The 26,309-nt window shown below is 42.4% G+C and overlaps 1 protein-coding gene across 1 annotated transcript in view; it reads left to right on the forward strand.

The window, feature by feature from the left end:
• niban2b (niban apoptosis regulator 2b) overlaps window positions 1-26,309 on the forward strand; it is a 67,441-nt gene that overhangs the window by 19,423 nt on the left and 21,709 nt on the right. Inside the window, exons 2-5 of the mRNA XM_083645257.1 lie at window positions 8,030-8,160; window positions 11,321-11,449; window positions 12,329-12,434; window positions 14,272-14,439. Of these exons, the coding sequence (XP_083501383.1) occupies window positions 8,030-8,160; window positions 11,321-11,449; window positions 12,329-12,434; window positions 14,272-14,439 (534 nt within the window). The remainder of the gene's footprint in view (window positions 1-8,029; window positions 8,161-11,320; window positions 11,450-12,328; window positions 12,435-14,271; window positions 14,440-26,309) is intronic.

A 26,309-nucleotide genomic window follows, 5' to 3' on the forward strand; every position in this document is an offset into this window, starting at 1 on the left:
CCAGAAGACCAGGGAAATCTCTCCTGTTGAAGAAAACAAAACCCCTGGACGTTCGATTATTATACTGAGACAGAAGCAGCTCTGTGGAAGTAACGCTGCCCAGTTGTTGAGCTCTTTGTCGTCTTGACTGCGTGTGTTGTTTTGTAGGCGTGATTCAGACTACCGGTATACGTGGGAGAGAGTTGAGCTGCGTGGTCGCTGACTCGTCTGCTTCGTCGGGTGGGGATGTGGGACAGCAGCAGCAGCACACAGACACAGTAGAGATTTATCTGTGTGTCATCGTCGGTCATCGGGATGTTTATTCAAGATAGTTTGCATGAAGTAATCACTGTGCAAACAGGGATGTCGGGCCCGTTTCACCTGTGTAGCGGGCCTTGTGCATTGACAAGAGTTGTCCTGCGGCGGTCGGAGGTTGCCTTAGAGACTTTCCTGTTGTCTGTCATTTTGACAGACCGGGTCGTAAAAATCCTGTCATTTCTAGTATTACCTGTGTTAAAAGGACAGACGGCCTTCTTCAGATTTCTCTGTGATTGTTCAACACAAGCCCGGAGTCGCAATAGCTACGACCGCAGATGCAAAATTTGCGAACATCTGGGATAACAGGGGCAGCCCGCCCTATTCTGCCTCTGCCCGCCTGCATTTCAAAATCCCCCCTCCTCCCCCTTTTAACCAATTGCATGAACACAAACACACTTCTTTACACACACACAATTGGGGGGTTAAATCACCATGTGATTCCCGAGCGCGGCGCACGCTGCTGCTCACCGCTCCCCCAGGGGATGGGTCAAATGCGGAGAACAAATTTCACACATTGTGTGACAATCAGTGGGACTTTACCTTTACCTTTACTTTACACACACACTTGACCTCCGTGCGAAATTTCAGCCTCCCAGGGCAAAACTGTGGCCGCTAAAGGGTGGTGAACTTTTTGTGGACCGACCGACGGAGTGACTTAGCTGGTCGCAGCTAAAAATCTGTCAATGCTAGAAAATAATGTGACCACTGCTCACCATACTTTTCAGTCAGCCCTTGTTCACACAGGACGCCGAACGTAGCAGAGCTGAAAGCGTGAGGCCAGGCACAAGCCGAACTGACGCCTCACCGTTCACACAAGAAGCCTTCTCTTTTCCTCTCGGCGCCTCCTCGGCGCCGCCTTGAACCCGCCCACAACTCCCATTGACTTCATGCCTGGCAGCTTCAAGCTTCACGCGTCACGCTTGGAAAATAGGCGTGAATCCTGAACGATCGCTTGAGCAAGGCGCGATGCGTGGCTTCAGTGTGGACCTCGCCTGTTAACAAGGACGCCTACATGAAACTTGTGGGTTCAGCGTAGCTTGAGCTTAGGTTGAGTGTTGCTTCGGCGTATGGTGTGTGAACGGGGGCTTAGTCTTTGGCAGCAGCCCCCTGCTTTGTTACAGTCATGAAATTGAGCGTAGCTAGCAGCAGCAAGTTGTAGCTCACCTTTTTTTGGCGGCCACACCTCCGTGTTTCCAAGGACATAATTTAAGAAATAATCCAATGAATATAATATGACACAATGTTTTATTAAATTTCTCCTTCACTTCTAGACTCAGTCCCCCACGCGCAAGTCCGTAACTATGCCCTGGCTGCTGTTCTAATGGCTTCAGCAGAGTCTAATTATATACTCTGGCTGCTTATGAAGAAACTCTCATCCATCTCATTATTTTCTCCCCGTTGCAAAAGCAACATTTCATAACCACAATGCAGAGCAGATGGCATCAAACGGGTCATCTCTCCTCCCTCGCCTGCACTTACACAGTCACAACTGTTGAACATATTTCCCATGGAGCCCAGATGGAGAGAGACATATTTGGCCCATTTACTAATTACTAGTGGTGTGCGATAGGATTTTATGCCCCAAAACCCTTTTAATACACTTCATATCGTGCCAGATCCTTTTACTTGGAGAGAAAATATCATTGTTTCGAGAGTTTCAAATAGCAATGCCTCTAAAGGGAAGTGTATTTGGGAGCAGTGTTGGGCAACTTACTTGGGGAATGTAATTATTTACTGATTACTCCTTAAAAAAGTAATACAAGTTACTTCACTGATTACTTTTTCAAAAGTAATTAGTTACATTTAGTTACTTGTATGTTTACATATCTATATACACTATATAAAGCAATGGTCTCCTGAGTTTTTCTTTCTTTCTTTCAAAAAAAAAAAAGTAACTCAGCGTTACTTGGATTAGTAATAGTAACTGTAATCTGATTGCTGTTTTGGAAATTGTAACGCCTTACATTACTTAGTTACTGAAAAACGAATCAGATTACAGTAACGCGTTACTGCCCAACACTGTTTGGGAGACGTTTGCTCCAGAGCTATAGGCCCAGGGGAATGTTGGTGGCTAGATTTGAGGTGGTCCTTGCAGATTGGTCCATAGAGAATATGTTGGGAGGACCCTGCATTCCTCTTGTCCCATCCATCCCAAGCAAAGCAGTTTGGCATCAGCTAATGTGGTTCTTTCCCTCTGCCTCTGGTCTGGTCTGCGTCCAGCTTCATCCACAACCATCGCCATTTCCATTCCTATGCAGGTCTGGAAATTCTGGGGGAATTAATTTGATAATTGACAAAATGTCAAATTATAGGGACTAGGTCTGTGTGTGTGCGTGCCTGTCTGTCTGTCTGTCTCTTATTTGTTGTTGTGGTTGTTGTTGTCATTGTCGTCAGTGGTTTTTAAAGTGAGATCTGTGTGCAGGAGGGGTCCTTGAAGACATTTCAGAGGGTCCCAAGCAGAATTGGGAATGGCTTGATTTCACTATTGCCTCACTCCTAAATTAACACAAACTCACAAAGAGACGATGTAGGAGGAGGACGACTATGATCACAGGTTTCAGTCTCCACCCTGTTCTCTCCACCCCTTATGCACATGTCATTCTGTACCAATTCATATGTAAAGACAATAGTCTCAGTTGGGATTCCAGAGGAAATGGGCGGAGCCTGTTGTCTAATCCACATTTGTTTTTCGGGGTCCTTGATTTGAAAAGATTTGGGAAGCCCTATAGCTCAGTGGTTCTCAACCTGTGGTACGGGTACCGCTGGTGGTACGCGGGGCTCCCTCCCTTTCATACGTTCATATGGTGGTCATTTCTGGGGTGGTCGAGAACCACTGCTATAGCTCGTTGATAGTCATATTGTCCAACCACTACCAACACTCATATTTAATTAAGACTGACTAACATCGTAAAATTGACTTGAGAAATTCCTCTTTTTTTCTTCTTCTTGTTTCCACCTGTGGTGCTAGCGGTCATTCCTTGTGGTGTTTCTGCACAGCACTTCCCAAAGACCTTCTTGTCAATCAAACAGTGTGTCCAGTGTCTTATTGGTCCAGTGTCCTATTGGTCCAGTGTCCTATAGACCAGAACTGCACCGCGTCATCGCACTGCACCGCGCCCCTTTTTGGGGGAATGCGGAAATCCTCTTTGACTCAGGCTGAACGGACATGACGACAGACCAGTCAACCTTAATTTATTAATATATCTCGACCGTTCAGGTTCAGGCAAGGTCGCAAAATAATTAGTACATTTTATCAAACCAAAAAAACACTTGAACCCGAAATTAATGAATTGGTATTTTGTCTATGCTAGCTAAAAACACGGCAAAAATACCATCACAACAACGCTATTCATTCTTTCTATCCCCAAAAAAGGGGCGCGGCCTTGACGCTTTGGATGTGCAGGTCTGGTCTATGGGTCCAGTGTCCTATTGGTCCGTGCTCAGCGAGCTGTGCGAGCACTGGACAGGCAATGACGCCCTAAAAGCATCGTCTACCTTTCTTCATACAGTACATATTTACAAAATGAACATCACGCTGTATCGAAGAAGACTTGAAACTAGCGATTGAACATAAACTTAGGGGAAGTGTTCTCGAGGGAGAAGTCAGGTCATTTTCCCATTGACTTCTATACAACCGGACTTCTTTTCGCAGCCGTAGACAGTATAAATTATGCGTGAGTTACGGTATATACAAATTGACCCCCCTACAGTTGTCATCAAGGGTGAAATTAGCTATACGTTATTTGAACCAGGCTGTGTGAACATGTGTATTTCTTCTGTAAAGTTGTGCATTTTAACATGGGGGAATGACTCACTTTTGCAGCCAGCCTCAAGTGGCCATTCGAGGAGCTGCAGCTTTTGCCACTTCTAAATGGTAAATGGTCTGCATTTATATAGCGCTTTTATCCAAAGCGCTTTACAATGAGTAGATAGTCTACATTCACCCATTCATACACCAATGGCGGCAGGCTGCCACGCAGGGTGCCTACACACCATCGGAGCAATTTGGGGTTAAGTGTCTTGCCCAAGGACACAACGACAGCAGCTGGGAGGGAGCGGGGATCGAACCGCCAACCCTTGCGTCATTGGCCGACCCGCTCTACCTCCTGAGCTAAAGCCTTCCCCTTCTGCGTTGGTTATTAAGTACCGTGATTACCATTATTACAGTGCTTTGAAAAACATAGTAAATACTGTCCATCATCAACCAAACTTGGCAACCGTCTCCCAGACGCAAACGCGCAGCCTTGGAGACATGATTTCAGTGAGTGTATCAATCCTTTTTGGGTCTGAGTTTTCAATATAAAACTTGGTGTAATGATTTCTGTGAGTGTGTTAGTACTTTGTGAACATTTTCAGCACATTTTAACAAACCGTGATAATACTGATAACTGATCATTTTGGTCACTATAATCGTCACTTGGTCTAGTAGTGTGCTACTGTATGATGATGCTACTTTCCCCTTGCAGGTTTCAGTCAGAAAACCTGAGGTTTAACTCAACCAATGGGATTATTGCGTCTGGAACAGCTCTGCCCCCACAACATGTTTGCATAACTAAAACTCCATCTGCTTCATTACATGGTCCATAATGGACAGTAATGGCCTCAGTGGTGCAAGTCTTCCTTTCACTAAGTGTACAGTGGAAGAGATTGGCACTGTGAAGGTCACCCTGCTCGAGCAAACAGCAGCGATGTGGACTCGCTGATAAAAGACAAAAAGAACAGTGTGAAATGCCGTACCTTCTGTCACGGCCGTGTTTGACTTTCAGCGTGGAAACGTGTTTCCTACACAAATAAGCCACCTCGGTCGCGCTCAGGAAGGTGCACCGAGAGTTTGGAAATGGAGCTCCCCGCCCTTCAAAGCAGAGTGAGCTTGGAGCTGCACAACAGGTCACACTTGAAAATGAGACCTCGGTCTCAACGTGTTTTTACCTGTTTAAATAAAGGTTAAATAAATAAAATAAAAAAATCTGAACTGCTGTCATTTTGTGACCTTCCACCATGGCATTCAGCTACGATAGCTTTTCCCATGCGCTATCATATCGTTTGCTGATGGATTATTGAGACATTGTTTTTTTGTTGACCTTTTTAAAAGGCTATTTTACACTTAATTGGACAAAATATTAGGGACATCTTCCTGATATTGATATGCATCAGCCCCCTTTGCACAGTATATATCTCAATTGTCTCAAAGCTTCCAAATCCTTCTGTAACCCAACTGTTTCTGTATATTTACATCTCATTCTGTGTGATTAGTGTAGATTCAATAATGTATTACGACTTTAATATACTATTATGATTATGACATAGGATTCTGTGGAATATTGCTAATATTGGTATCTTGCTTAAAAGAGTACTTTTGAGTTATAGTCACCATCCTGTGGAAGCATCTGTACAAGTCTGGATGGTTCTGCCGTTTTAACTCAAATATACGAGGGATCAGCCGAGCAGCATTTTGGTAAACAAACCGCGTCACTGGGTGGCAACGGCAATGGAGCCCTATGGAGCCCAAGTGGCGCGAGGCGCGAGTGTCTGACTCTAGCCGGCTTGACCCTGTTTACATTTTTAAAACGGCGACAGTTCACACAACTTTAACACGACATGCATAATATTATACATCAAACTCTTGAGCTAATTCTGCTCTCACTCAGAATGTCAAAATATAAGCGATGTGATGTATAGTTTTTGAGATATTAACGTTTGTTTGACACAACTCATACTGATTACTACTCAAACTGCCGCGGCGTTCAGCATTTCTGGGTGGCAAGTGACGTCACGCTGATCCCTCGTACAGCAACCAGTGTGGCTTGTTCTTATGGAGGGGGTGTGAGGACCCTCCCACTCGCCTGGCCCTGTCTTGCCTGGTGTCGGGGTCGTTGGGCTGATTGGGTGCACCTGGGCCCGGTGCGCTCACTCTCTCTCCCTCCCTCCTGTTTGTTTAATGTGGTTTGTGTTGTCTAGTTACCTTCCTTCTATCATAGTTGTACAGTAGTTAATACATTATCATTTTAACTTTCCCCAGAGCTGTAGTCGAGTCAGAGTCGAGACCCAGACCGAGGGGGAGTCGGTCACATAAACGTTACTGTCGTGATTCGTGATGTGAGGTACCGAGGGTAGAAAATGTTTTCATACCCGTTTCCGACATCCTATCGCAGATTTGAAGATATGATATTGCTCTTACGGATGTCAGTAGTTTCATCAGGGGTGTTCAAATGATATTCTGCTGTGAAACAACCGCTTTAAAGCAGTCTTTCCACAGCCTGTGCCCAATTTAGGAGAGGAGAGGCGGCCCAGGGCCGACAGGACCCTTTGGCAGAATATTTAACTTGTTTTAAAGAAAAATAAGATCGATTCTAAAACAGAAAGTGACAAACTTGCATGTGAAGATTGTTTTTTGCAGTGTACAAACATGCAACCAAATTGATGCACACCGTTTGGCAAGTTACTTTCAAAATGAAATGTAAAATGTAATATACTACGTATTATAGTAATGTACTATATAGTACTATATAGTAAAGTTACTTTACAATATTACTGTCTGTGTAGAGGAACTCGTTAGTTATTACACTACTTTTGCATTACTTTAACCAAAATAACAGCAGTAGCAGAATGACATCGCCGCCCTGGAATCATCCCGATTTTTTTTTTGAACCGTCTTGAAGTCAGTGTAAACCGCCAAAAATTCTAAATGTTATCCTTTTCCTTTGTTATTGTCATCTACAGGTGTATAGTGGTTATGTGCATAAAAACACAATTTCATTAGGAAATGATTGTATCTTTAAATATGTGCTTTGATCAAAAAAACTTGACCAAGTAACTGGTATAATATTACTGAAATCCTATTGGTATGCTATTTCTATTTATCCTATTTTGTAACGAGTTACCCCCAACAGTGTTGATGCACAAAATGACAGCAGCACAGATACGTGGATGTGAAAAGTAGCTGCGTTGTAGGGATGGGCATCGAATTTCGAATTTTCGAATAATCGTTGTTATTATCAAGGTCGACTTTTATTATTGAAAGTCGAAATAAATAAAAATAAAAATAAGTTTTTTTTTTTTTTTTTTTTTTTTTTTTTTGTGTGAAATGTTGCATTGTCTCCCCTGATTCTAAGTATAGTCGAATCGCTTGGTTTGAGCAAGTAAAACAATTTTTATAAGCATTTTAAGCAAGGTTTATGGAAAAATGAATGGCGGATGAAATCCCATGAAGAGGGAGAGGGGGTGACTTTGGCACCCCTTTGGCACTCAGACCTGAGCCTACTAAATATTTAATGAACCACTCATGATTGTCAAAACTGTTTTTTATTTTCGAAAATGTCAATGTCATGTAACATGTTCTTTACTTCAGTGGTGCAATGCTTGTTTGAGCTAAAAATCCACAGCAGAAGCTTTTTCTATTAATTAATAAAGCCTTAGATTTAGAATCAGGGGAGACAATGCAACATTTCACTCACAAAAAAAAAGAAAAGAAAATTACATTTTTTTTTTTTAACTTTTTTTTTTTTTTTTTCGAATTTCGATTAAAAGTCGACTTTGGCCAGCGAATTTCGAATAGTGTTTTTGCTAGAAATGCCCATCCCTACTGCGTTGTTCACCACAGTACATCAAATCTGTGTCATGAATGTGTTCTGTGGGCGTGTCTCTTCCAGCGCGCACCGGGGAGGTGATGGGGGCGTTTGGCCGTCTGTATGAGCTGCAGTATAAATGTGTTGTGTGGGCGTGTCTCTTCCAGCACGCACCGGGGAGGTGATGGGGGAGTTTGGCCGTCTGTATGAGCTGCAGTATGCTGTGGCTCTCTTCAACAAGGTCCGCTTTGACATCGAGGGAGGAGGCGGCCCTCAGTCCCAGCTGCTGCACCGCAAGGTAAAACACACCCCGCCCCCCCCCCCCCCCCCCCTCCCTAAGCTCTGTGCCACACTTCATGTTGACACTCTTTTTTTTTTTTTTTCTTTTAAGACGCATAACTACAGTCTATAAGTTAGACTGTTGTTAGGGGTCCATGAGCACTGATTCTTCTTCTTCTTTTTCTGCCTTCAACATTTCGAGAATGAAGAGTCAAGTTTATACATTGACAAATAATTTGCTCCATGCTGCTAATGGCTGCTTGCAGCTGGCTATTATTAATTGATTAATTGAGGTATTGGGGAAGAGCGAATCATACTCCACCTTTACATGACTTAACCATACTCCACCTTTACATGACTTAACCATACTCCACCTTTACATGACTTAACCATACTCCACCTTTACATGACTTAACCATAGTTACCTCAGTCATGTAATACCTTTACATGACTTAACCATACTCCACCTTTACATGACTTAACCATACTCCACCTTTACATGACTTAACCATGCTCTACCTTTACATCATTTAATCATACTCTACCTTTACTTGACTTAATCATACTCCACCTTTACATGACATAACCATACTCTACCTTTACATTACTTAACCATACTCCACCTTTACATGACTTAACCATACTCCACCTTTACATGACTTAACCATACTCCACCTTTACATTACTTAACCATACTCCACCTTTACATGACTTAATCATACTCTACCTTTGCTTTACTTAATCATACTCCACCTTTACATGACTTAATCATACTCCACATTTACATGACTTAACCATACTCCACCTTTACATGACTTAACCATACTCCACATTTACATGACTTAACCATACTCCACCTTTACATGATTTAATCATACTCCACCTTTACATTACTTAATCATACTCCACCTTTACATGACTTAATCATACTCCACCTTTACATACCTTAACCATACTCCACCTTTACATGACTTAATCATACTCCACCTTTACATGGGTAAGGGCAGTGGTGGCCCAATGGTTAGAGAAGCGAGCTTGTGACCGGAAGGTCGTCGGTTCAATCCCCGGGACCGGCAGGATAAATCTGGGTGGGGAAAGTGAAAAGGCAGCGCTTGCCCCTCCCTCATTACCACCACTGAGGTGCCCTTGAGCGAGGCCCTTAACCCCAACTGCTCAGTGGCCAGCAGATGAGTCTGTGGTTGTACTGGGCAGCTTCCAGGTATGAATGTGAATGTGAACAGGGCACTCCTGAAAAAGAGAGCATTGCTCTCAGTGAGACTACCCCTGTATAAATAAAGGTAAAAAAAAAAAAAAAAAAAAGACTTAATCATACTCCACCTTTACATGACTTAATCATACTCTCCCTTTACATGACTTAACCATACTCCACCTTTACATGACTTAATCATACTCCACCTTTACATGATTTAATCATACTCCACCTTTACATGATTTAATCATACTCTCCCTTTACATGACTTAATCATACTCCACCTTTACATGATTTAATCATACTCCACCTTTACATGGCTTTAATCATACTCCACCTTTACATGGCTTTAATCATACTCCACCTTTACATGATTTAATCATACTCCACCTTTACATGATTTAATCATACTCTCCCTTTACATGACTTAATCATACTCCACCTTTACATGACTTAATCATACTCCACCTTTACATGATTTAATCATACTCCACCTTTACATGACTTAATCATACTCCACCTTTACATGACTTAATCATACTCTACCTTTACATGACTTAATCATAATCCACCTTTACTTGACTTAATCATACTCCACCTTTACATGACTTCAAATGTTGATGCCAAGCTGCAATTTTCTACTTGCTTTTGCAGGACACATCTTGTTTATTTTGAATATTGAATCTGTATGCCTGCCTGTACATGAATAGAACCATAATTTCTGTTACTATGGTGATGCTGGAGAATACACACACACGCGCATGCACACACACACACACGCACACACACACACACACACACACACACACACACACACATACAGAGCTACCTACATGAAGCTGTGTGGGCGGGTCTACAGGCTCATAATGTTGGGCTTTAAGGCAGAGGAATGCATTTGGCTTTCCTGAGGAAAACAATGCTGGCTGGGTGGGATTAAGTAAACAACCGCTAATAGAGAGCCAAAGTGAACGTCACTTCCTGCTTCAGCACTGTACCAGAGATTATCATCCGCCATTCATTTTCCCATAGACATTTAGTAAAATGCTTATAAAAATAGTTTTACTTGGTCAAACCAAACGGTTCACCTATATTTAGAATCGGGAGAGACCATAGAACATTTCACCCAGACCAAAAAACAACATCGCAAAAATATTTACTATAATATAGTTTTTTTACGTTTTGGTCCAAGAGAAATGTTATGTGGTCTCTCCTGTTTCTAAATGTATCTGAACCGTTTGGTTTGACAAGGGAAATCTATTTTTATAAGCATTTTACGAAATGTCTATGGGAAAATAAATGGCGGATGAAAATCTCTGGTACAGTGCTGAAGCAGGAAGTGACGTTTCACTTTGGCTCTCTATAGAGTGCCGCAGGAATGAGTCCTAAAACCCTGAAGTTGACATCGCCTGGATCCCTCGTCTGGGAGTCGGTGGGTTTTTTCTATGGGGATTTTGGTTAGATGCCTGAAATAAGGTTCTGTGGATAAGAAACGTTTGTGAAACTGAGACGTTTGTGTTCCGCAAGATAGCCTTCACAAACCACTTTATGATTTTTGAAGCGTCTCCTAGCTATCGTGATTTTTGGCGATCGCATTTACGCTTCAAAAATCATGAAAGTTGTGTTAATTTGTGAAGTTACTGAACACAAAGTCTCAGAAACTTTTTCTAACCAAAATCCCCATGCAAAACTCCCACTGACTTCCAGAAGAGGGAAACCGGCACGATGCTCACTTCCCAGGTGGGCTACAAAAAAGACATCATCCCTGGCAGTGTCATGTAGAGACGGTTGAGACGTAGGTTTCCTCAAAACCATACAAGGGCTGACTTTTTATGACTTCTCTGTCAACTGAAAATCTTTAGTCTTCATGCCTTTCAGTGCATCATACAGAAACGATGTCCTCTATCCGTTTCCCTTCTGTGTGTTGTTTTGATGTTTTGAGTTGAACTTGAACGGTGTTTGTCTCCCCCAGATTCCTCTGGAGAACAAGTCCATCTTCTCTGGCTCGCTGTTCCAGTACCTGGAGGAGAACAAGAAATGGAGGAACCGCTTCCTCTTTGTCCCGGACTCCTACAACATCAACTATTACGACACCAAATCGGTGAGGAGAAAAAGGCCAGACTAGCTGATTTCACAAGTTAACACACCTTCAACAATCATACACAGATGATTTTGCTCACAATCGTTACAATGATTGGGGACCAAAATCATCTGTGTATCTGACTGGTATATAGCTCTGTTTGGTGTGCATGCTAATGCTAACACTGTAGCGCACAGTAAGTTAAGTCATTGTAGGAAAGTAGCATTACCAAAGGATATAAAGATGGACCTTTTAGTATTCCAAAATTGGTATTGCTCGTTGTTCTATGGTCTGTAGACTCACCTTAAAACAAAATCCCAATATTCATCATTAGTTCAGTCCGTTTTGAATCAACAGTGCAAAAAAACTTTGAGTTGTGTGGCGGACTTTGCTCACTGCTGTCTAAACAAAACTAGTTATGCTCAAAGTCTTGGGAGAAGCATTATTATTATTATTATTATTATTATTATTATTATTATTATTATTATTATTATTATTATTATTATTATTATTATTATTATTATTATTATATTAAAAGCATAATTATTTTTTATTTGATCTCATTTCCATTTAAAAAATCCCCTAAATAAACTAAGGTGCTAACATACTAACATGCTAACACTTTATGCTAAAGTGTTAGCATGCACATCAGACAGGACTATCTACAGAATGATGATTTTTGTGCCAATCCCCTTGTCACATATTGGGTAACCATTGGTCCAAACTCCCAAAAAGTGGGACTAGTCCTTTAGCACAGTTTTTAGCACAGTTTTTATTTTACTTTGGCACAGTTGCACCATCATATGAGTGCACACTGTACAAATCCTTGCCGTACAGACTGTTTTAGATTATGCTTGTGATTCACTGTCTCACTGTCTGCTTTTCTCTCATGGCTACCAGTCCCATGACAAAGGGCTCCATCCTAAGGGAACCATCAACTGCGCTGGCTACAAAGTGCTGACATCTATGGAGCAATACCTGGATCTGATCAGCAACAGCCTGCCTGGTGAGGAGGAGGGAAGGATAGCAGGGGGAAATAGTATTATTTACATACATACGTACGTACTGTACGTACATACATGTATATACTTCGCATCACTGATGACATCACTCACTGATGACATCACAATCGCTCGAGTGACCATCACTGATCACATCATGGAGTGGAGTGCTCAAGAAAGTGACATCAGTCAGTCAGCGCACAATTGCTCAACTTCACATGTCACCCACATGGTGACATCATCAGTGACCAAAATCATCACAGATCTCACAAAGTGGGACAGAAATAGCAGAGAAACAAACCCACTTACTCCCTTTTATATAAAGGATGATGATGATGGTTGTGTGTGTGTGTAATTCAGTCTACAATTAATATGATCAAACTGCAAAAAGGCGAGTATCTATCAAACCCTGAGGAGGTGACAGGGAAAGTGACATAGATCAAGGTGAGAGAGAGCGGCATGGGGAGGAAGAAGAGCTTGGAGGACTGGGATCAGTGCAGCTGGAGAAGGAGCAGAGGAGCACCGGTTCAGAAGAGGGAAGGAGGAGTGGAGCTACATGCTCTGATACTCTGATACTGGCTAAATGTCATGTTCAATCCTTTAAACATGAGAGCAGACTGGTTTCCTTTGAAACCGCTGGAGGCTGTTTCAACTCACCTGGATTAGAGTGACTTCATTTAATTTGCCAAGTATAATACATGTCCAGGCATTTGTCTTGGTGCCGATGCTGGAGAGACATCGTGTCAACAGCTCATGTAGTGACATAAAGACATATTGGAAATGCATGGTGCAGGGGGGACAACTCGCATTCAGTGCAAAGGGACAGTGGATATAGAGTAGAGAGACGGTGCATAAAAGTGCAAAAACAACTCTATTGAAGTCAATGTATCGAGTATCAAGTCTTGAAATCGTATCTCCTTAAACAAATACAGATCTGACAAAGGGGTGAGGTAATCACCCCCCCCCCCCCCATTGCAAATCAACTTGTTCCAAGAAATCTCTTGAATCAAACACCATTTTCTTCATACAATAGGAGTGATTTACCTTATTGTGCTTTGTTTCGGGATATAAACAATACCCAGAACACAAGTAAAACTGCATTTGGAGCTGGTCTCATTAAATGTTTTTAAAACGATGGTTAAAGGTAGGGAGGACGGTGAAAGTTGCAACTGTTTTTTTTCTTCATAGTTTAACTTGCTTTTATGAATCACTGAATGTGTGTGTGTACCATGTAGTGTTGTAATGTTATAAGATGTTTGTTGTGGCGTCTGCAACTTGTGTAATTGTATGCTGCTTTTCTTGGCCAGGTCCCTCTTGAAAAAGAGATTCTTAATCTCAATGAGGCTAACCTGGATAAATAAAGGTTAAATAAAAATAAATAAAAGCGATGGTTTTCAGAAAAATAGTTGGGAGAAAAAGCAGCCAGTGGTGGGGTTTGAGCATAGACGTGATTCCTTAGATAAGAGCGAGTCCACGTACATATAGACCCTTCTCACTGGGGCCATTTTGTGTCAAATTGGCAGGGTAAACACAGGTGCAAGCAACACACTAATGAGGGTTTCCAAATTCCAATCATTGGAAGTTGGAAACCCTCATTAGTGTTTTGCTTGCACCTGTGTTTACCCTGTCTTTTCGACCCAAAATGGCCCCCGTGAGAAGGGTCTATTGTTGAGAAGTGTAAGATGGCATCAGAAAAGATGGATAAATGACAATATAGCAACTCAGTGGCGTTGTGTCGGCGTACATGTTTTCCAGGTGTAACTCAGTGGCGTTGACACGTAATCAATCAATCAATCAATCAATCAATCAATCAATCGTTGTGTCGGTGTACATGTTTTCCAGGGGTAAAGGCCAAGGTGGGAAGTTCGCCCTTCTTGAAGTGTGCCACCCAGTTCCCTCTGATCCTCTGGCACCCGTACGGCCGCCACTACTACTTCTGCGTGGTGACAGAGAAGGAGCAGCAGAAGTGGCACGCAGTCTTCCAGGACTGCGTCAGACACGCCAACGATGGTGAGTCCTGACAGCAACACACTGATGGACTGAATCTGACTACACAGACTTACTATGACCTAAGTTCATTATGGGACTGGTAGTTCAAGTTAGGCTTTGATCTTAAACGTGCTGCCTGTAGCATGTTTTTTAAACATCGATATATCATTGGCAAATTATTTGGACTTGTTGCTGCTCGCGTTTCTCTAAATTAAGACCACATTTCCAGTAAAACCGGTTGCTTCCTGCCCTCCTCCCCTCCCTTGGTGTATTTGGGTTTACTGAGGATAAACATGTTGGAAGTGATTTTCCCATATTGGCCTCAGTCATGTCTGAGTCGAGTCTCAAGTCCTCAGTACTCCAGTACCTTGTCCTTTTACATATTTGACATGAGGCACTAGGTTTTTGCACCAGTGTAAAATCCTTCTAAGTGAAGCTCACAGTAGGTAGTGGAGCCATGTTCATCTACAGCAGGGATACTCAACTTGCTTTGCCCGGGGGCCACTTTCGTGAAATGATAGAAGGCCAGGGGCCAGTTAATAAACAATCAATATACATTTTTCTGTAGCGGATTGTAGGTTTTTGGGGTGTCAGTCGAAGTTTAGTCTGACAATGTTGCACACCGGATAGTTAGTTAGGTTAAGTACATACATAAGTGCCTGGGTAGCGAGCAGACGGCGGTATTTGACAATTTAGCGGCTAAATCATAGATTATTGAAAGATATTCCATATTCCAGGCTGAAATGCTATAACAGAAGTGGAGTATTGGCCAGAATGACCGCCAGTTGAGTATCACTGCTGTAGAGCAGTCCTCACTGTGGTGTAGAGCAATCCTGGATCCTCACAATGTAAAATCCAGTGGAGAGAGGCCAGTGTTGCTGTCGCTAGGCGTAGCAACTTTTCAGATCCCCCTGGCGGAATTTCTCAAAAGCGACTAGCGACAAATCTGGCAACTTTTTCTGACCATGGGAAGCAACGTTAATGTGTTGAATCCCGAAGCATTTTGCAATAAATTGGTCCGAGTGATGCTGATTTCCTCTACTTGCTTCTCTAATCCAGAGAGGTCTGACGATTACAGCGTTTCCCACACAAAGCGTAGCCCCCCTCCCTCCGCTGTGAGTGGGACTGTAGGACGGGGTCCACTTGTAATTGTTACCGGTGTACGCCAAAATTGTCCCGGGTGGGCGGAGTCAGCACTTATAGGAGGGATCAGCCGAGCAGCGTCACTGGGTGGCAACGGCAATGGAACCCTATGGAGCCCAAGTGGAGCGAGGCGCGAGTGTCTGCTCTAGCCAGTTAACTCTGTTTACATTTTAAAAACTGCGACGGATCACACAACTTCAACACGACATGCATATATTATAGGGGTGGGGGGAAAAATCGATTCACCTAAGTATCGCGATTTTTAATGTCACGATTTTTTTTAATCGATCTTTTATTCCAGAATCGATAATCGCAATTTTTTTTTTTTTTTTTTTTTTTTTTTTTTTTTTTTGGTGCTTGCAGTCAGGCCACTCACTGAACAGCAGGCCAGGTGCCGCCTACTGGTTTACTAGTGGTTTTATTACTTTATTAGTTAGTCTGAAGTAATAATTACACTTCAGGGTTAAAGTGGGTGCATCTCATTGTAAAATTGGACTTCAAACGGCCCAAATCTGGCTTCAAACGGCCCAAATTGGGCTTCAAATGACCCAAATTTCACGCGCGTCGGCCCATATCGGCCTGGCCTGCTTGGTATCTAATGCCCGGCCTGAATAATGATCCCAGTCCGCCCCTGTTTTTAACTATATCGCCCAGCCCTACTCATGATATATAATATACAGTCTCTAGTGTATGATTCAACTTTTCCCATGTTCTAATCTAGTGTAAAAAAGCAAACAAACTGAAAAAATAAAAGAAAAAAATAAACAAAAATCGCAATAAATCGTAATATCGAATCGCAATAATCGTAGAATCGCAATACTTAACACATTCCCTGCCAACAACGTATGAACACGTTTTCAGAATCCAGCTGTTCCCTGCCAACAACGTGTTTACACGTTTTTGGCATCGATTTTTTTTTTTTGACGGTGGGTTGTGCATCTAAGCCTTTTACATCTCTTATATAATTATTGGAGCCACCGAACGTTTACAACCCATTCCACCGACCCACTAAGTGGCAACAGTGCTCTCCTTGCTAGAGAAAGGAAAGCATTTTTTTAACTTGTCAAGCCATTCTCAGCCCAGCCATTCTCCTTTTCGCGCTGATTGCTGGCGATGCGGGATTGCAAATTTACATAATAGATTCAGCCGATCTACTATGATCGGGTGATAGATAACAGGTGGAGGAACACACTTTGAAACACGCAGCATAAATATGACCAGAATCGCAAAAGCTTCTCTCAACCAAAACTCCAAACAAGCGAGTCCATCCCGACTTCCTCAAACAGCGGCCGTGCAGACAGGCCAGACAGGCACAGGAGAGCAGCAAAGCACTGACTGGTGACAAGCTTGTCCGCCCACGGAGGGCGGAGTTGAAGCAACTCGAGAGGGAGGGAGAGAGAGAGAGAGAGAGAGAGAGAGAGAGAGGGAGGGAGAGCGAGAGGGAGGGAGAGAGAGAGAGAGAGCGAGAGGGGGAGGGAGAGAGAGAGAGAGAGAGCCAAAAATGAATGGTTAAAGTGACAGTTCCATCCAATTTCACAAAAAGCCGTTTATCTCTGAATATTCTTTTTCACGCTAAAACCATGCTGTATTCAACTGCTAATGCTTACATAACTACTAACTCTACAAACTAACTCTTTTAGACAGAGAAAGTACACATTCTATTAGTACTTTTGAGATATTGTATGTTCACAAACTCCAAGCTGAAACGAATCCTCGGCTCTTATAAAATGAGCCATAATCCTCAAAAAACGGCTTGGCAGAAGCTACCTACAGCAAAAAAAAACGTCTGGCAGTCAATGTGTTAAGAATCGCAATATAAATCGAATCGGCACCCAAGAATTGTGATAGTATCGAATCGGGAGATAAGTGAATCGCCACAGCCCTAATATATTATACATCAAACTCTTGAGCTACTCCTGCTCTCACTCAGAATGTCAAAATATAAGCGATGTGATGTAGAGTTTTTGAGATATTAACGTTTGTTTGGCACAACTCATACTAATAACTGCCACAGGGGGTTCCGCATTTCTGGGTGGCAAGTGACGTCACGCTGATTCGTCCTATAGTGAAACGGGCTAGGCCGCGGGAAGGATGCGTGACAAGTGTAGCGTTACATATTGATAATATGCAAATGATCTTGTGATGTCATCTGGCGTCTTCTAGCGACCTTCTGAGCGTACTTTCCTTCACAGAGAGAGAGAGGCCGGTAGATCGAGGCTGCTAATCTACTCTGTGAAGGTCATGTTTGTTTGTGGAAATTATACCAATGTCTCAAAATGCCTGTGGTACATTTTGGAAATGTGCCTCGTAGCAACAAGGCACTTGTAAGATGCATTCAAATGCAATGAAGCAAAGAGCATTAGAAGAGCAGCAACGTGGAGGCATGGAGGAGTGGAGAGTATCTGTTAGAGTTAAGCAGGCTCATGCCATGTGGATCTGTTACAGTGAAGCAGGTTCGTGCCATGTGGATCTGTTAGAGTTAAGCAGGCTCATGCCATGTGGGAGAGACTTCCATGCTTTGGGTTTTCTCTGTGGCTCACTGAACTGACTGACTGAAGGGAGTGGCTCCAATTCTCCCCACAAGTGGCATCTAGAGGACAGCCTGTGCACTTTACCAAACTGAATATGAGTGCTTTCAACATATTGAGCAACAGTGTTGGGGGTAACTCATTACAAAAGTAACATATTACATGTAATATATTACTTTTAGCAGTAACTCAGTAATATAACTTATTACTTATAGGATTTCAGTAATATTATACCAGTTACTTTGTCAAGTAACTCAAGTTACAAATTGAGTTACATTTGATTAAATCAAAGCACATATTTAAAAAGATACAATCATTTCCTAATCAAACTGTGTGTTTTTATGCAAATAACCACTATAGATGACAATAACAAAGGAAAAGAATAACATTTAGAATTTTGGATTGTTTACACTGATTTCAAGGCGGTTGAAATAATTTTTCGGGATGGTTCCGGGGCGGCAATGTCATTCTGCTGCTGCTGCTGTTGTTGGTGGTGAAAGTAATGCAAAGGTAGTGTAATAAGTAACGAGTTACTCTACACAGAAAGTAATATTGTAAAGTAACTTATTACTTTCAAATGACAGTAACTAGTAATATGTAGTATATTACATTTTGAAAGTAACTTGCCCAACACTGTTGAGCAATAGAGAGCCAAAGTGAACGTCACTTCCTGCTTCAGCACTGTGCCAGAGATTTTCATCCGCCCATTTATTTTCCCATAGACCATTTCGTAAAATGCTTATGAAAATAGTTTTACTTGTTCAAACTAAACGGTTCAGATATATTTAGACGCAGGAGAGACCGCGTAACATTTCACTCGGACCAAAACCTAAAGAAATTGCGGATTTGAAGAACCTATTTTTTCAATGTTGTTTTTTTTAGTTTTGGTCCGAGTAGAAATGTTCTGGATGAAAATCTCTGGTACAGTGCTGAAGGAGGAAGTGACGTTCACTTTTGCTCTCTATGTGATGTTCGCTGTTCTCTAGCAGTGCAGCACAGTCTTGAAGTCAAAGCTGAGCAACGCAGTGAGGGCAAGAGCCCACTTGTCCCCGAACCACTAAAACCACTGCCTTCAGACTCCTGTCATATTTACCACAAGAAATGCTGATCTGTGTTGATAAGAGGAACTGTGGGTCTTATTGACAGAATGGCAGATGAGAACGGCAGAGTAACTGTTCCCTTCATAAACAAGGAGATGCTTGTTTGGATACGTTATATTTTGTGGTCAGCAGTGTTGGGCAAGTTACTTTCAAAATATAATATACTACATATTAATAGTTACTTTCATTTGAAAGTAACAAGTTAATTTACAATATTACTGTCTGCGTAGAGGAACTCGTTACTTATTACACTACTTTTGCGCTACTTTCGCCAAAACACCAGCAGCAGCAGAATGACATCGCCGCCCCGGAACCATCCCGAAAAATGATTTAAACTGTCTTGAAGTCGGTGTAAAAACAATCCAAAATTCTAAATGTTGTTATTTATTTATTTTTTGTTGTTGTTTAGGAAATGATTGTATCTTTATTTAAATATGTGCTTTGATAAAAAAAAAAAAAAAGATTTAACTCAATTTGTAACTTGTGTTACTTGACAAAGTAACTGGTATAACATTACTGAAATCCTATAAGTAATAAGTTATATTACGGAGTTACTGCTAAAAGTAATATATGACATGTAATATGTTACTTTTGTAATGAGTTACCCCCAACACTCGTGGTGACTAATTTGAATAAAGCTTGGGGTTATATAACAAAGCAATTTGTGGACTATTGATAGGATGGGAGTTCCGTAAACCTCAATTTGTTCTCCCTAAAATAATGTCAGATTCTGTCACAGCCCCTTTACTTGTGTTGGTAACTCTGCTCCCCTCTGTGCTTTCTTTGCTCAAACATTCTTCCTCTTTTTATTCCTTTCTCCAATGTCTTCTCGTTTTTTGTTTGCTTACATCTTTCTACGTTGTGCCTCGGGTTAACCCCACTTCTCTTCCTGCACCCGCTCCTCACTAAGGGAGCGTGAAGTCATGTATTTTAGGAAATGCACATCAAAGCAGTTGGGTTGGATGCACTTTTCTCTGCGCGTGCGCGCGCTATCTCGCTATCTTGTGCCAGAGCAGGCGAGTCAGGAGGCTTGACCAAAGATGGTTAGAAAGAGAAACCCTCGAATAAAAAAAACCCACTGCACATGTCTAGCAGCCATGTGTTAGAGAGAGAGAACCCCTACAGCAGGGATACTCAACTTGCTTTGCCCGGGGGCCACTTTCGTGAAATGATAGAAGGCCAGGGGCCAGTTAATAAACAAACCATATACATTTTTGTGTAGCGGATTGTAGGTTTTTGGGGTGTCAGCCGGAGTTTAGTCTGACAATGTTGCGCACACCGGATAGTTAGTTAGGTTAAGTTAGTTAGGTTAAGTACATACATAAGTGCCTGGGTAGCAAGCAGACGGCGGTATTTGACAATTTAGCAGCTAAATCATAGATTATTGAAAGATATTCCATATTCCAGACTGAAATGCTATAACAGAAGGGGAGTATTGGCCAGAATGACATGAACATTTGGACACTTATTCAGTGGGTATCTTGCATGTTGCGTTCAGGTGCACTGTAAAAAAAAAAAAAAAAAAAAAAAATGCAATTCCATCGTGGGCCACACAGGGGTCAAGTTCGGTATCACTGCCATATAGCCTTCTCAGGCAGCCACACTGGTGCTTTAGCTCGCTTGGTAGGGCACTAGGTAGGGCACTAGGTAGGGCACTAGGTTTTTGTATTTGGTTTCAAAGAAAGTCACCACAGATGACATGCTTGTGTAACGTAGATTTAAGAAAGGTCCTCACTGAGGCTGCATGCACTTTGCACCCGGAAGGAATCCAGTACAGCTACAGTCTTCGACTGTTGGCCACTGAGCAGCTCCACCAGATCCAAGGGTTTGACCTCGTGACCTTTCAGTCCAGGGTTTGACCTCGTGACCTTTCAGTCCAGGGTTCCCTCTGGTCATGGAATCTGGAATGTCATGGAGTTTTGCGAGGCGTCGCCTGTTCCAGATGGGTAAAATCAGGGCAAATCTGAGAAGTTAACAATTGGCTGACTTGACGAGAAATACACCAGGATGTATTTTGCAACTTTTCTAAATACTAAATAGTTATTTTTCAACCCAACTGTAGAAAGGAGACTGTTCAGCCCTTCAGAAAAACAACACACACACACACACACACACACACACACACACACACAATCAAGAAAGGGTTGGTAGGTGGTGGAAGCATTCTTACTTAGTCATGGAAACCAATGAAACGTCATGGAATCTTGCATCAAGGTGAAAGTGTGAATCCTCAGAGGGGGACAGTTCTGGAATGCTGGTGAGTGAGGAGCATCCTATACTGGCGTTTTCTTCTAGTTCATCTCACTAACATCTATATGCTCATTGCCACACTCCTATCCAGTGGGTGGTTTGAATTAGCTGTAATGCCAGTGGTGTTGCAACAATAGTTGGAACATAGCAATGCTGCCCCCCAAAACGTTCTGCTGCAGCTTCTACTTGTCCACACTGACAAAGTAAGGAAATGAGGCGAATGTGGTTGATTTGGAGTTTCTCTCAGTGGGAACGAACATTTTAGGACTTTTGTTCAAACTCCTCTTCTGTGGCTGGCTGTCCTCGCTACTACCGCAAGTCCTCATCGTGAGTCTTTCCAATGAATCCCCCGGAAAGCTTCGGTGATACACGGAAGCTTAAACGCGTCGAGATTGTGACTGTTCTATGTTGATTTCTGACATAATCGGCATACCGCGGCATGGACGAGGCCAATCTTGATAGTAGTTGGCGCAGGTCGAAGCCAAGGTAGTCGAGAGTTTTTCACATAGTTCTGTGGTTTTGTCATGCTTCCCCGGCGGCTTTGTGTTCTTCTCATCTGTTTCCAAATGGGGGCCGCACAATCTTGAGACGCTGAAACTGGCACAGCGCTGAAGGTGGTGGACTCGACTCCAAACATGATGTCATGATTTGTATGTATTGACCTGGTTGCCATGGTGAAACATGATGTCATGATTTGTTTGTACTTACCTGGTTGCCATGGTGCTGGGCTGACAGGTGAGAGCCCGAGAAAGAACCTGCCGCTCATAATTGGCAGCTTTGTTCTAACTTCAGGTGAGCGAGCGGGACACCTCTGCTGTTGACTTTAGCAGGGGTGCACCGATCACGTTTTTTGCCACCGATCACCGATTGCCGATCACCTATGAGAAATATCTGCCCAACCGATCATCGACCGATCACCGATTACCGATTACCGATCACCGATATATATATATATATTTATTTTATATTTTGTAGGCTAAAGGAAACTGCCAACATGAGACAGATGGGAGTTCAACCGTTTAGTTGTCAGTTCTCTTCAGTACAGTACAGCAGTATAGGCTTTTTACAGCATTATGACAGGAATAGTAGGATTGTGTGTGGTCTGGAAAAAGGAGGCAATAAAATATACAAACAGGTCAGTAACCAAGCTTGCTGTTATATAGGCCAATTATAGTGATAATTAACAACTAATAATATATAAATGATAATTAGGTAAACTGTAAGTCAGTTACTCTTAAACACCAGTCTTGAACCATGACTAAAGCCAAAGAGCTCCCACTCATAGAACCGGGGTTATGCACAATAACCGTCATACATTGGGATCCGCATCGAACGAACATCAAAACGACCCGCCCATCGAGGCCGAGTTACAGTGTTATAATTAGCAGCACTATGAGTGCGATCTACATAATGGTGACAGGGTTACATGACGGGAGAAACAACAGAATCACAAGCTACACACGAGCTAAACTCCATCTGAGTAGTGGCATTAATTAGCGCATCCGTCTGAATGGAGCGCACATCCACATAGCAGCACACTTTCGCTTCCTTCAAAGTGCCCGCGGGAACATCAATGCTTGCGTGGAAATTGTCTGTGTGTGCGCGTGCACTACCCCGACTACCACGTTAATCTGGGACTTTAATACACACGGATTTAACAGCATGCAAATGCCTCGGTAGGCGGGAGGACTGGAGGTAATTTATCTGCTGAGTCTGCTGTAATCACCAGCTGATTTGTGTGATTCAAAGACGCAAGAGGTGTGTTGACAGTCTGGTGCGGTGTGTGCATGGAGGTGAGTACACTGATGAAAGCAAAGCGTGTGCTTTGCAACACAATGATATAAACGTTAGAGCACAAATATGAAAGTTAAACGATAGACATTGAAGACATGAAAATGGGCTGCCTCATGTTTCTCACGTGCAGCATGATCGGCTATGCGATCGGCAAAATTAAAGGAATATCGGAAACAGCAGATCACATATTTGAGGTCCAAATCGGCCGATACAGATTGCGTGCAGATCGATCGGTGCACCCCTATAGCAGAGGTTTATGAAGTGGCTGCAGGTGCTACAGAGTGCATCTCCCAAGCCTGCACTTACATTCCCAGACAGATCGCTGTTTGTCTCTGATAGCTGTTTGGCTCGCCGTGTGTTTTGTTAATAACAACGCACTGCTCATAGATCGCCAGGTGTCCAGCTTTGCCGCGTCGCTCGTAAACAAAGTTTTTATTTGATGTAAAATATGGACGAAGGCAGTGGACGTACATGAATGGTTGTCTGCATATGGGCAGAGTCCATTGTAAATTAATATCTACTGTATGTCCTTTTGTTCTCCTAAAATTCAGAGCATGGTCCATGGATTGTCAAGTATGATATTTGCATCCAATAAAGTCATTGTCCCCAGACAAATCGAGGGCTTTGGAGCCAAAGTAAGTGCGTTATAGTGGATTATACAGGAGAGCCAAATTTGAATCAAAGTTGAATCAGCTGCCATTATCACATATTAAGCACAGTTTGTGCCAAAAGGGCGTATTTTTAACTCTTTTGCCATTAAAGAAAAGTTAGCAAAATATAATTCAACTTAAACTGTATAGTCTAGGACAGGGGTGGGCAATTTTTTTTCTTCTTCTGAGGGCCATACTGACTTACATCAAGTAAGCAAAGGGCCACACATTGGAGATTATACCTGCCAACACTCCTGATTTTTGCGGGAGTCTTCCTATTTTTAACCCTCTCTCCCGTTGTGATTGGTAATTTCTTGTTAATCTCCTGATATAATAGTGATACAAATCCAATGGCTGTAGCAGATGAGATTTATTAACATAATTCTGCCTTTTATTGAGTTTTTGGGGCTCGTTTTGTTTTTCTTTGAGTCCGGCCCTGGGGCCGCATTTTGCCCCAGGCCCCAGGGCCACGAGAAATGACTGTAGAACAGTAATTTCTTACACATGAGATTACTTTGAGCCTTTTAGTCATAAAGATTATTGAAAGATAGCCTATTCCATATTCCAGACTTTTTTTTTGCTATTCCATCGCAGGCCACAGTTGCATTGACTGATGGGTTCGAAAAAATATTATTGACGTGCGAATTAATCCCACGAAGAAGAAAAAAGGTTCCGGCCCGGGTGTGTCTGGTCTGTCTATGTTCAGTCATGCACACCAGTTTGCAGCATGGCAAGCAGCATTGCACTGCACACACAGTTAGTATGCATAGCAATGCAAGACCACCTGGATTGCTAACCTGTCTGCCACACCGCAAAGCCAGTATTCAAGTTTTAATATTTAAGCTTTTTGAACACATTTTTTGAGTGATTTTTAATGGGTTAGTCACAGCAAGTGCACATCTCCTCCAAACTACCACGCTATGCATCTGGTGTTTTGGGTGCGGTGCGTTTGGTGCGTTTGGAGTCGCTCCCCTGGGTTCCCGGTTGAACAGGTCTCAAATTGAGCCTTTGCCACACATCAAATTGTAAATAGCTTTTGAAACGGCACTATGAGAGCAGAGCTCTTGCATGTGTAAATAAAGCTCTGAGGGCTGCGTGTGCTCTCAATTAGAGCCATCACACTAGCTTTCTCCTATCTCCTATCTCCTATCTCCTATCTCCTATCCATTTAGATTAACGTTCCCCCCCCGTCGTTACTTCAGGTTGGCTCGCTTACACTGGACTCCTTGTATGGAGGCAGGCAGTCGATCATGATCCTCGCTTTTCTTGCTTTTCTGGATGGCTTGATGATGACCTCTTGCCAGCATGATATTTGCATTAGTGTGTGTTTCATTTCTCCTTCTGCTCTCCTGTGACCCCCGGGTTCAGTGACACACCCCTCCCGCGGCCCTCTGGTGGACATCTGTCCTAATGACACAGCCCTCTGGTCCGGTGTACATCTGTCCTGTTCACTGGCACACAGAGCACATCGCACCCACTCCTTAAACCAGCGTAGTGTCAACTTGGAACAAGTCGTAGTCATTCTCGTGTCGTAAATCAGCGCGCAGTTTAAACAGAATGTTCTACGGCCGTGGCTACGAGTCAGACCTGCACTTATCGTAACGCACTTTTCAGTGTTGCGCGATGAAGTGCATCGCTTCCTCCAGTAATGAACAGTGTTGGGGGTAACTCATTACAAAAGTAACATATTACATGTAATATATTACTTTTAGCAGTAACTCAGTAATATAACTTATTACTTATAGGATTTCAGTAATATTATACCAGTTACTTTCTCAAGTAACTCAAGTTACAAATTGAGTTACATTTTATTAAATCAAAGCACATATTTAAAAAATATACAATCATTTCCTAATCAAACTGTGTTTTTATGCAAATACTCACTATAGATGACAATAACAAAGGAAAATAATAACATTTAGAATTTTGGATTGTTTACACTGACTTAAAGGCAGTTGAAATTATTTTTCGGGATCATTCTGGCGATGTCATTCTGCTGCTGCTGTTGTTTTGGTAAAAGTAATGCAAAAGTAGTGTAATGAGTAACGAGTTACTCTACACAGAAAGTAATATTGTAAAGTAACTTATTACTTTCAAATGAAAGTAACTAGTAATATGTAGTATATTACATTTTGAAAGTAACTTGCCCAACACTGGTAATGAATGCTTTTGAACACAAGCGTGTCGTGCCAGAGGCAGTTCTGTCAGTGTCTATTGCAGCGTGCTGCTGATATACAATAGCGTCATGTTCAGACTGTACCGTGCCTAATTAAAGTCTGGTATGTAGCGGTAATTAATTACATTAGATTGAAGAGACTCCTTTCTGTCTTGCTCTTTATTTCAGTGCATTTCTCCTTGGATCGTTTAATGGTGAGCAATGAAGACTTGCAATGTACTGTATCCACTTTCTCCTATGGCATATATTA

Source organism: Poromitra crassiceps (assembly GCF_964638095.1).
Source record: "Poromitra crassiceps genome assembly, chromosome: 10".
Taxonomy (NCBI): Eukaryota; Metazoa; Chordata; class Actinopteri; order Beryciformes; family Melamphaidae; genus Poromitra; species Poromitra crassiceps.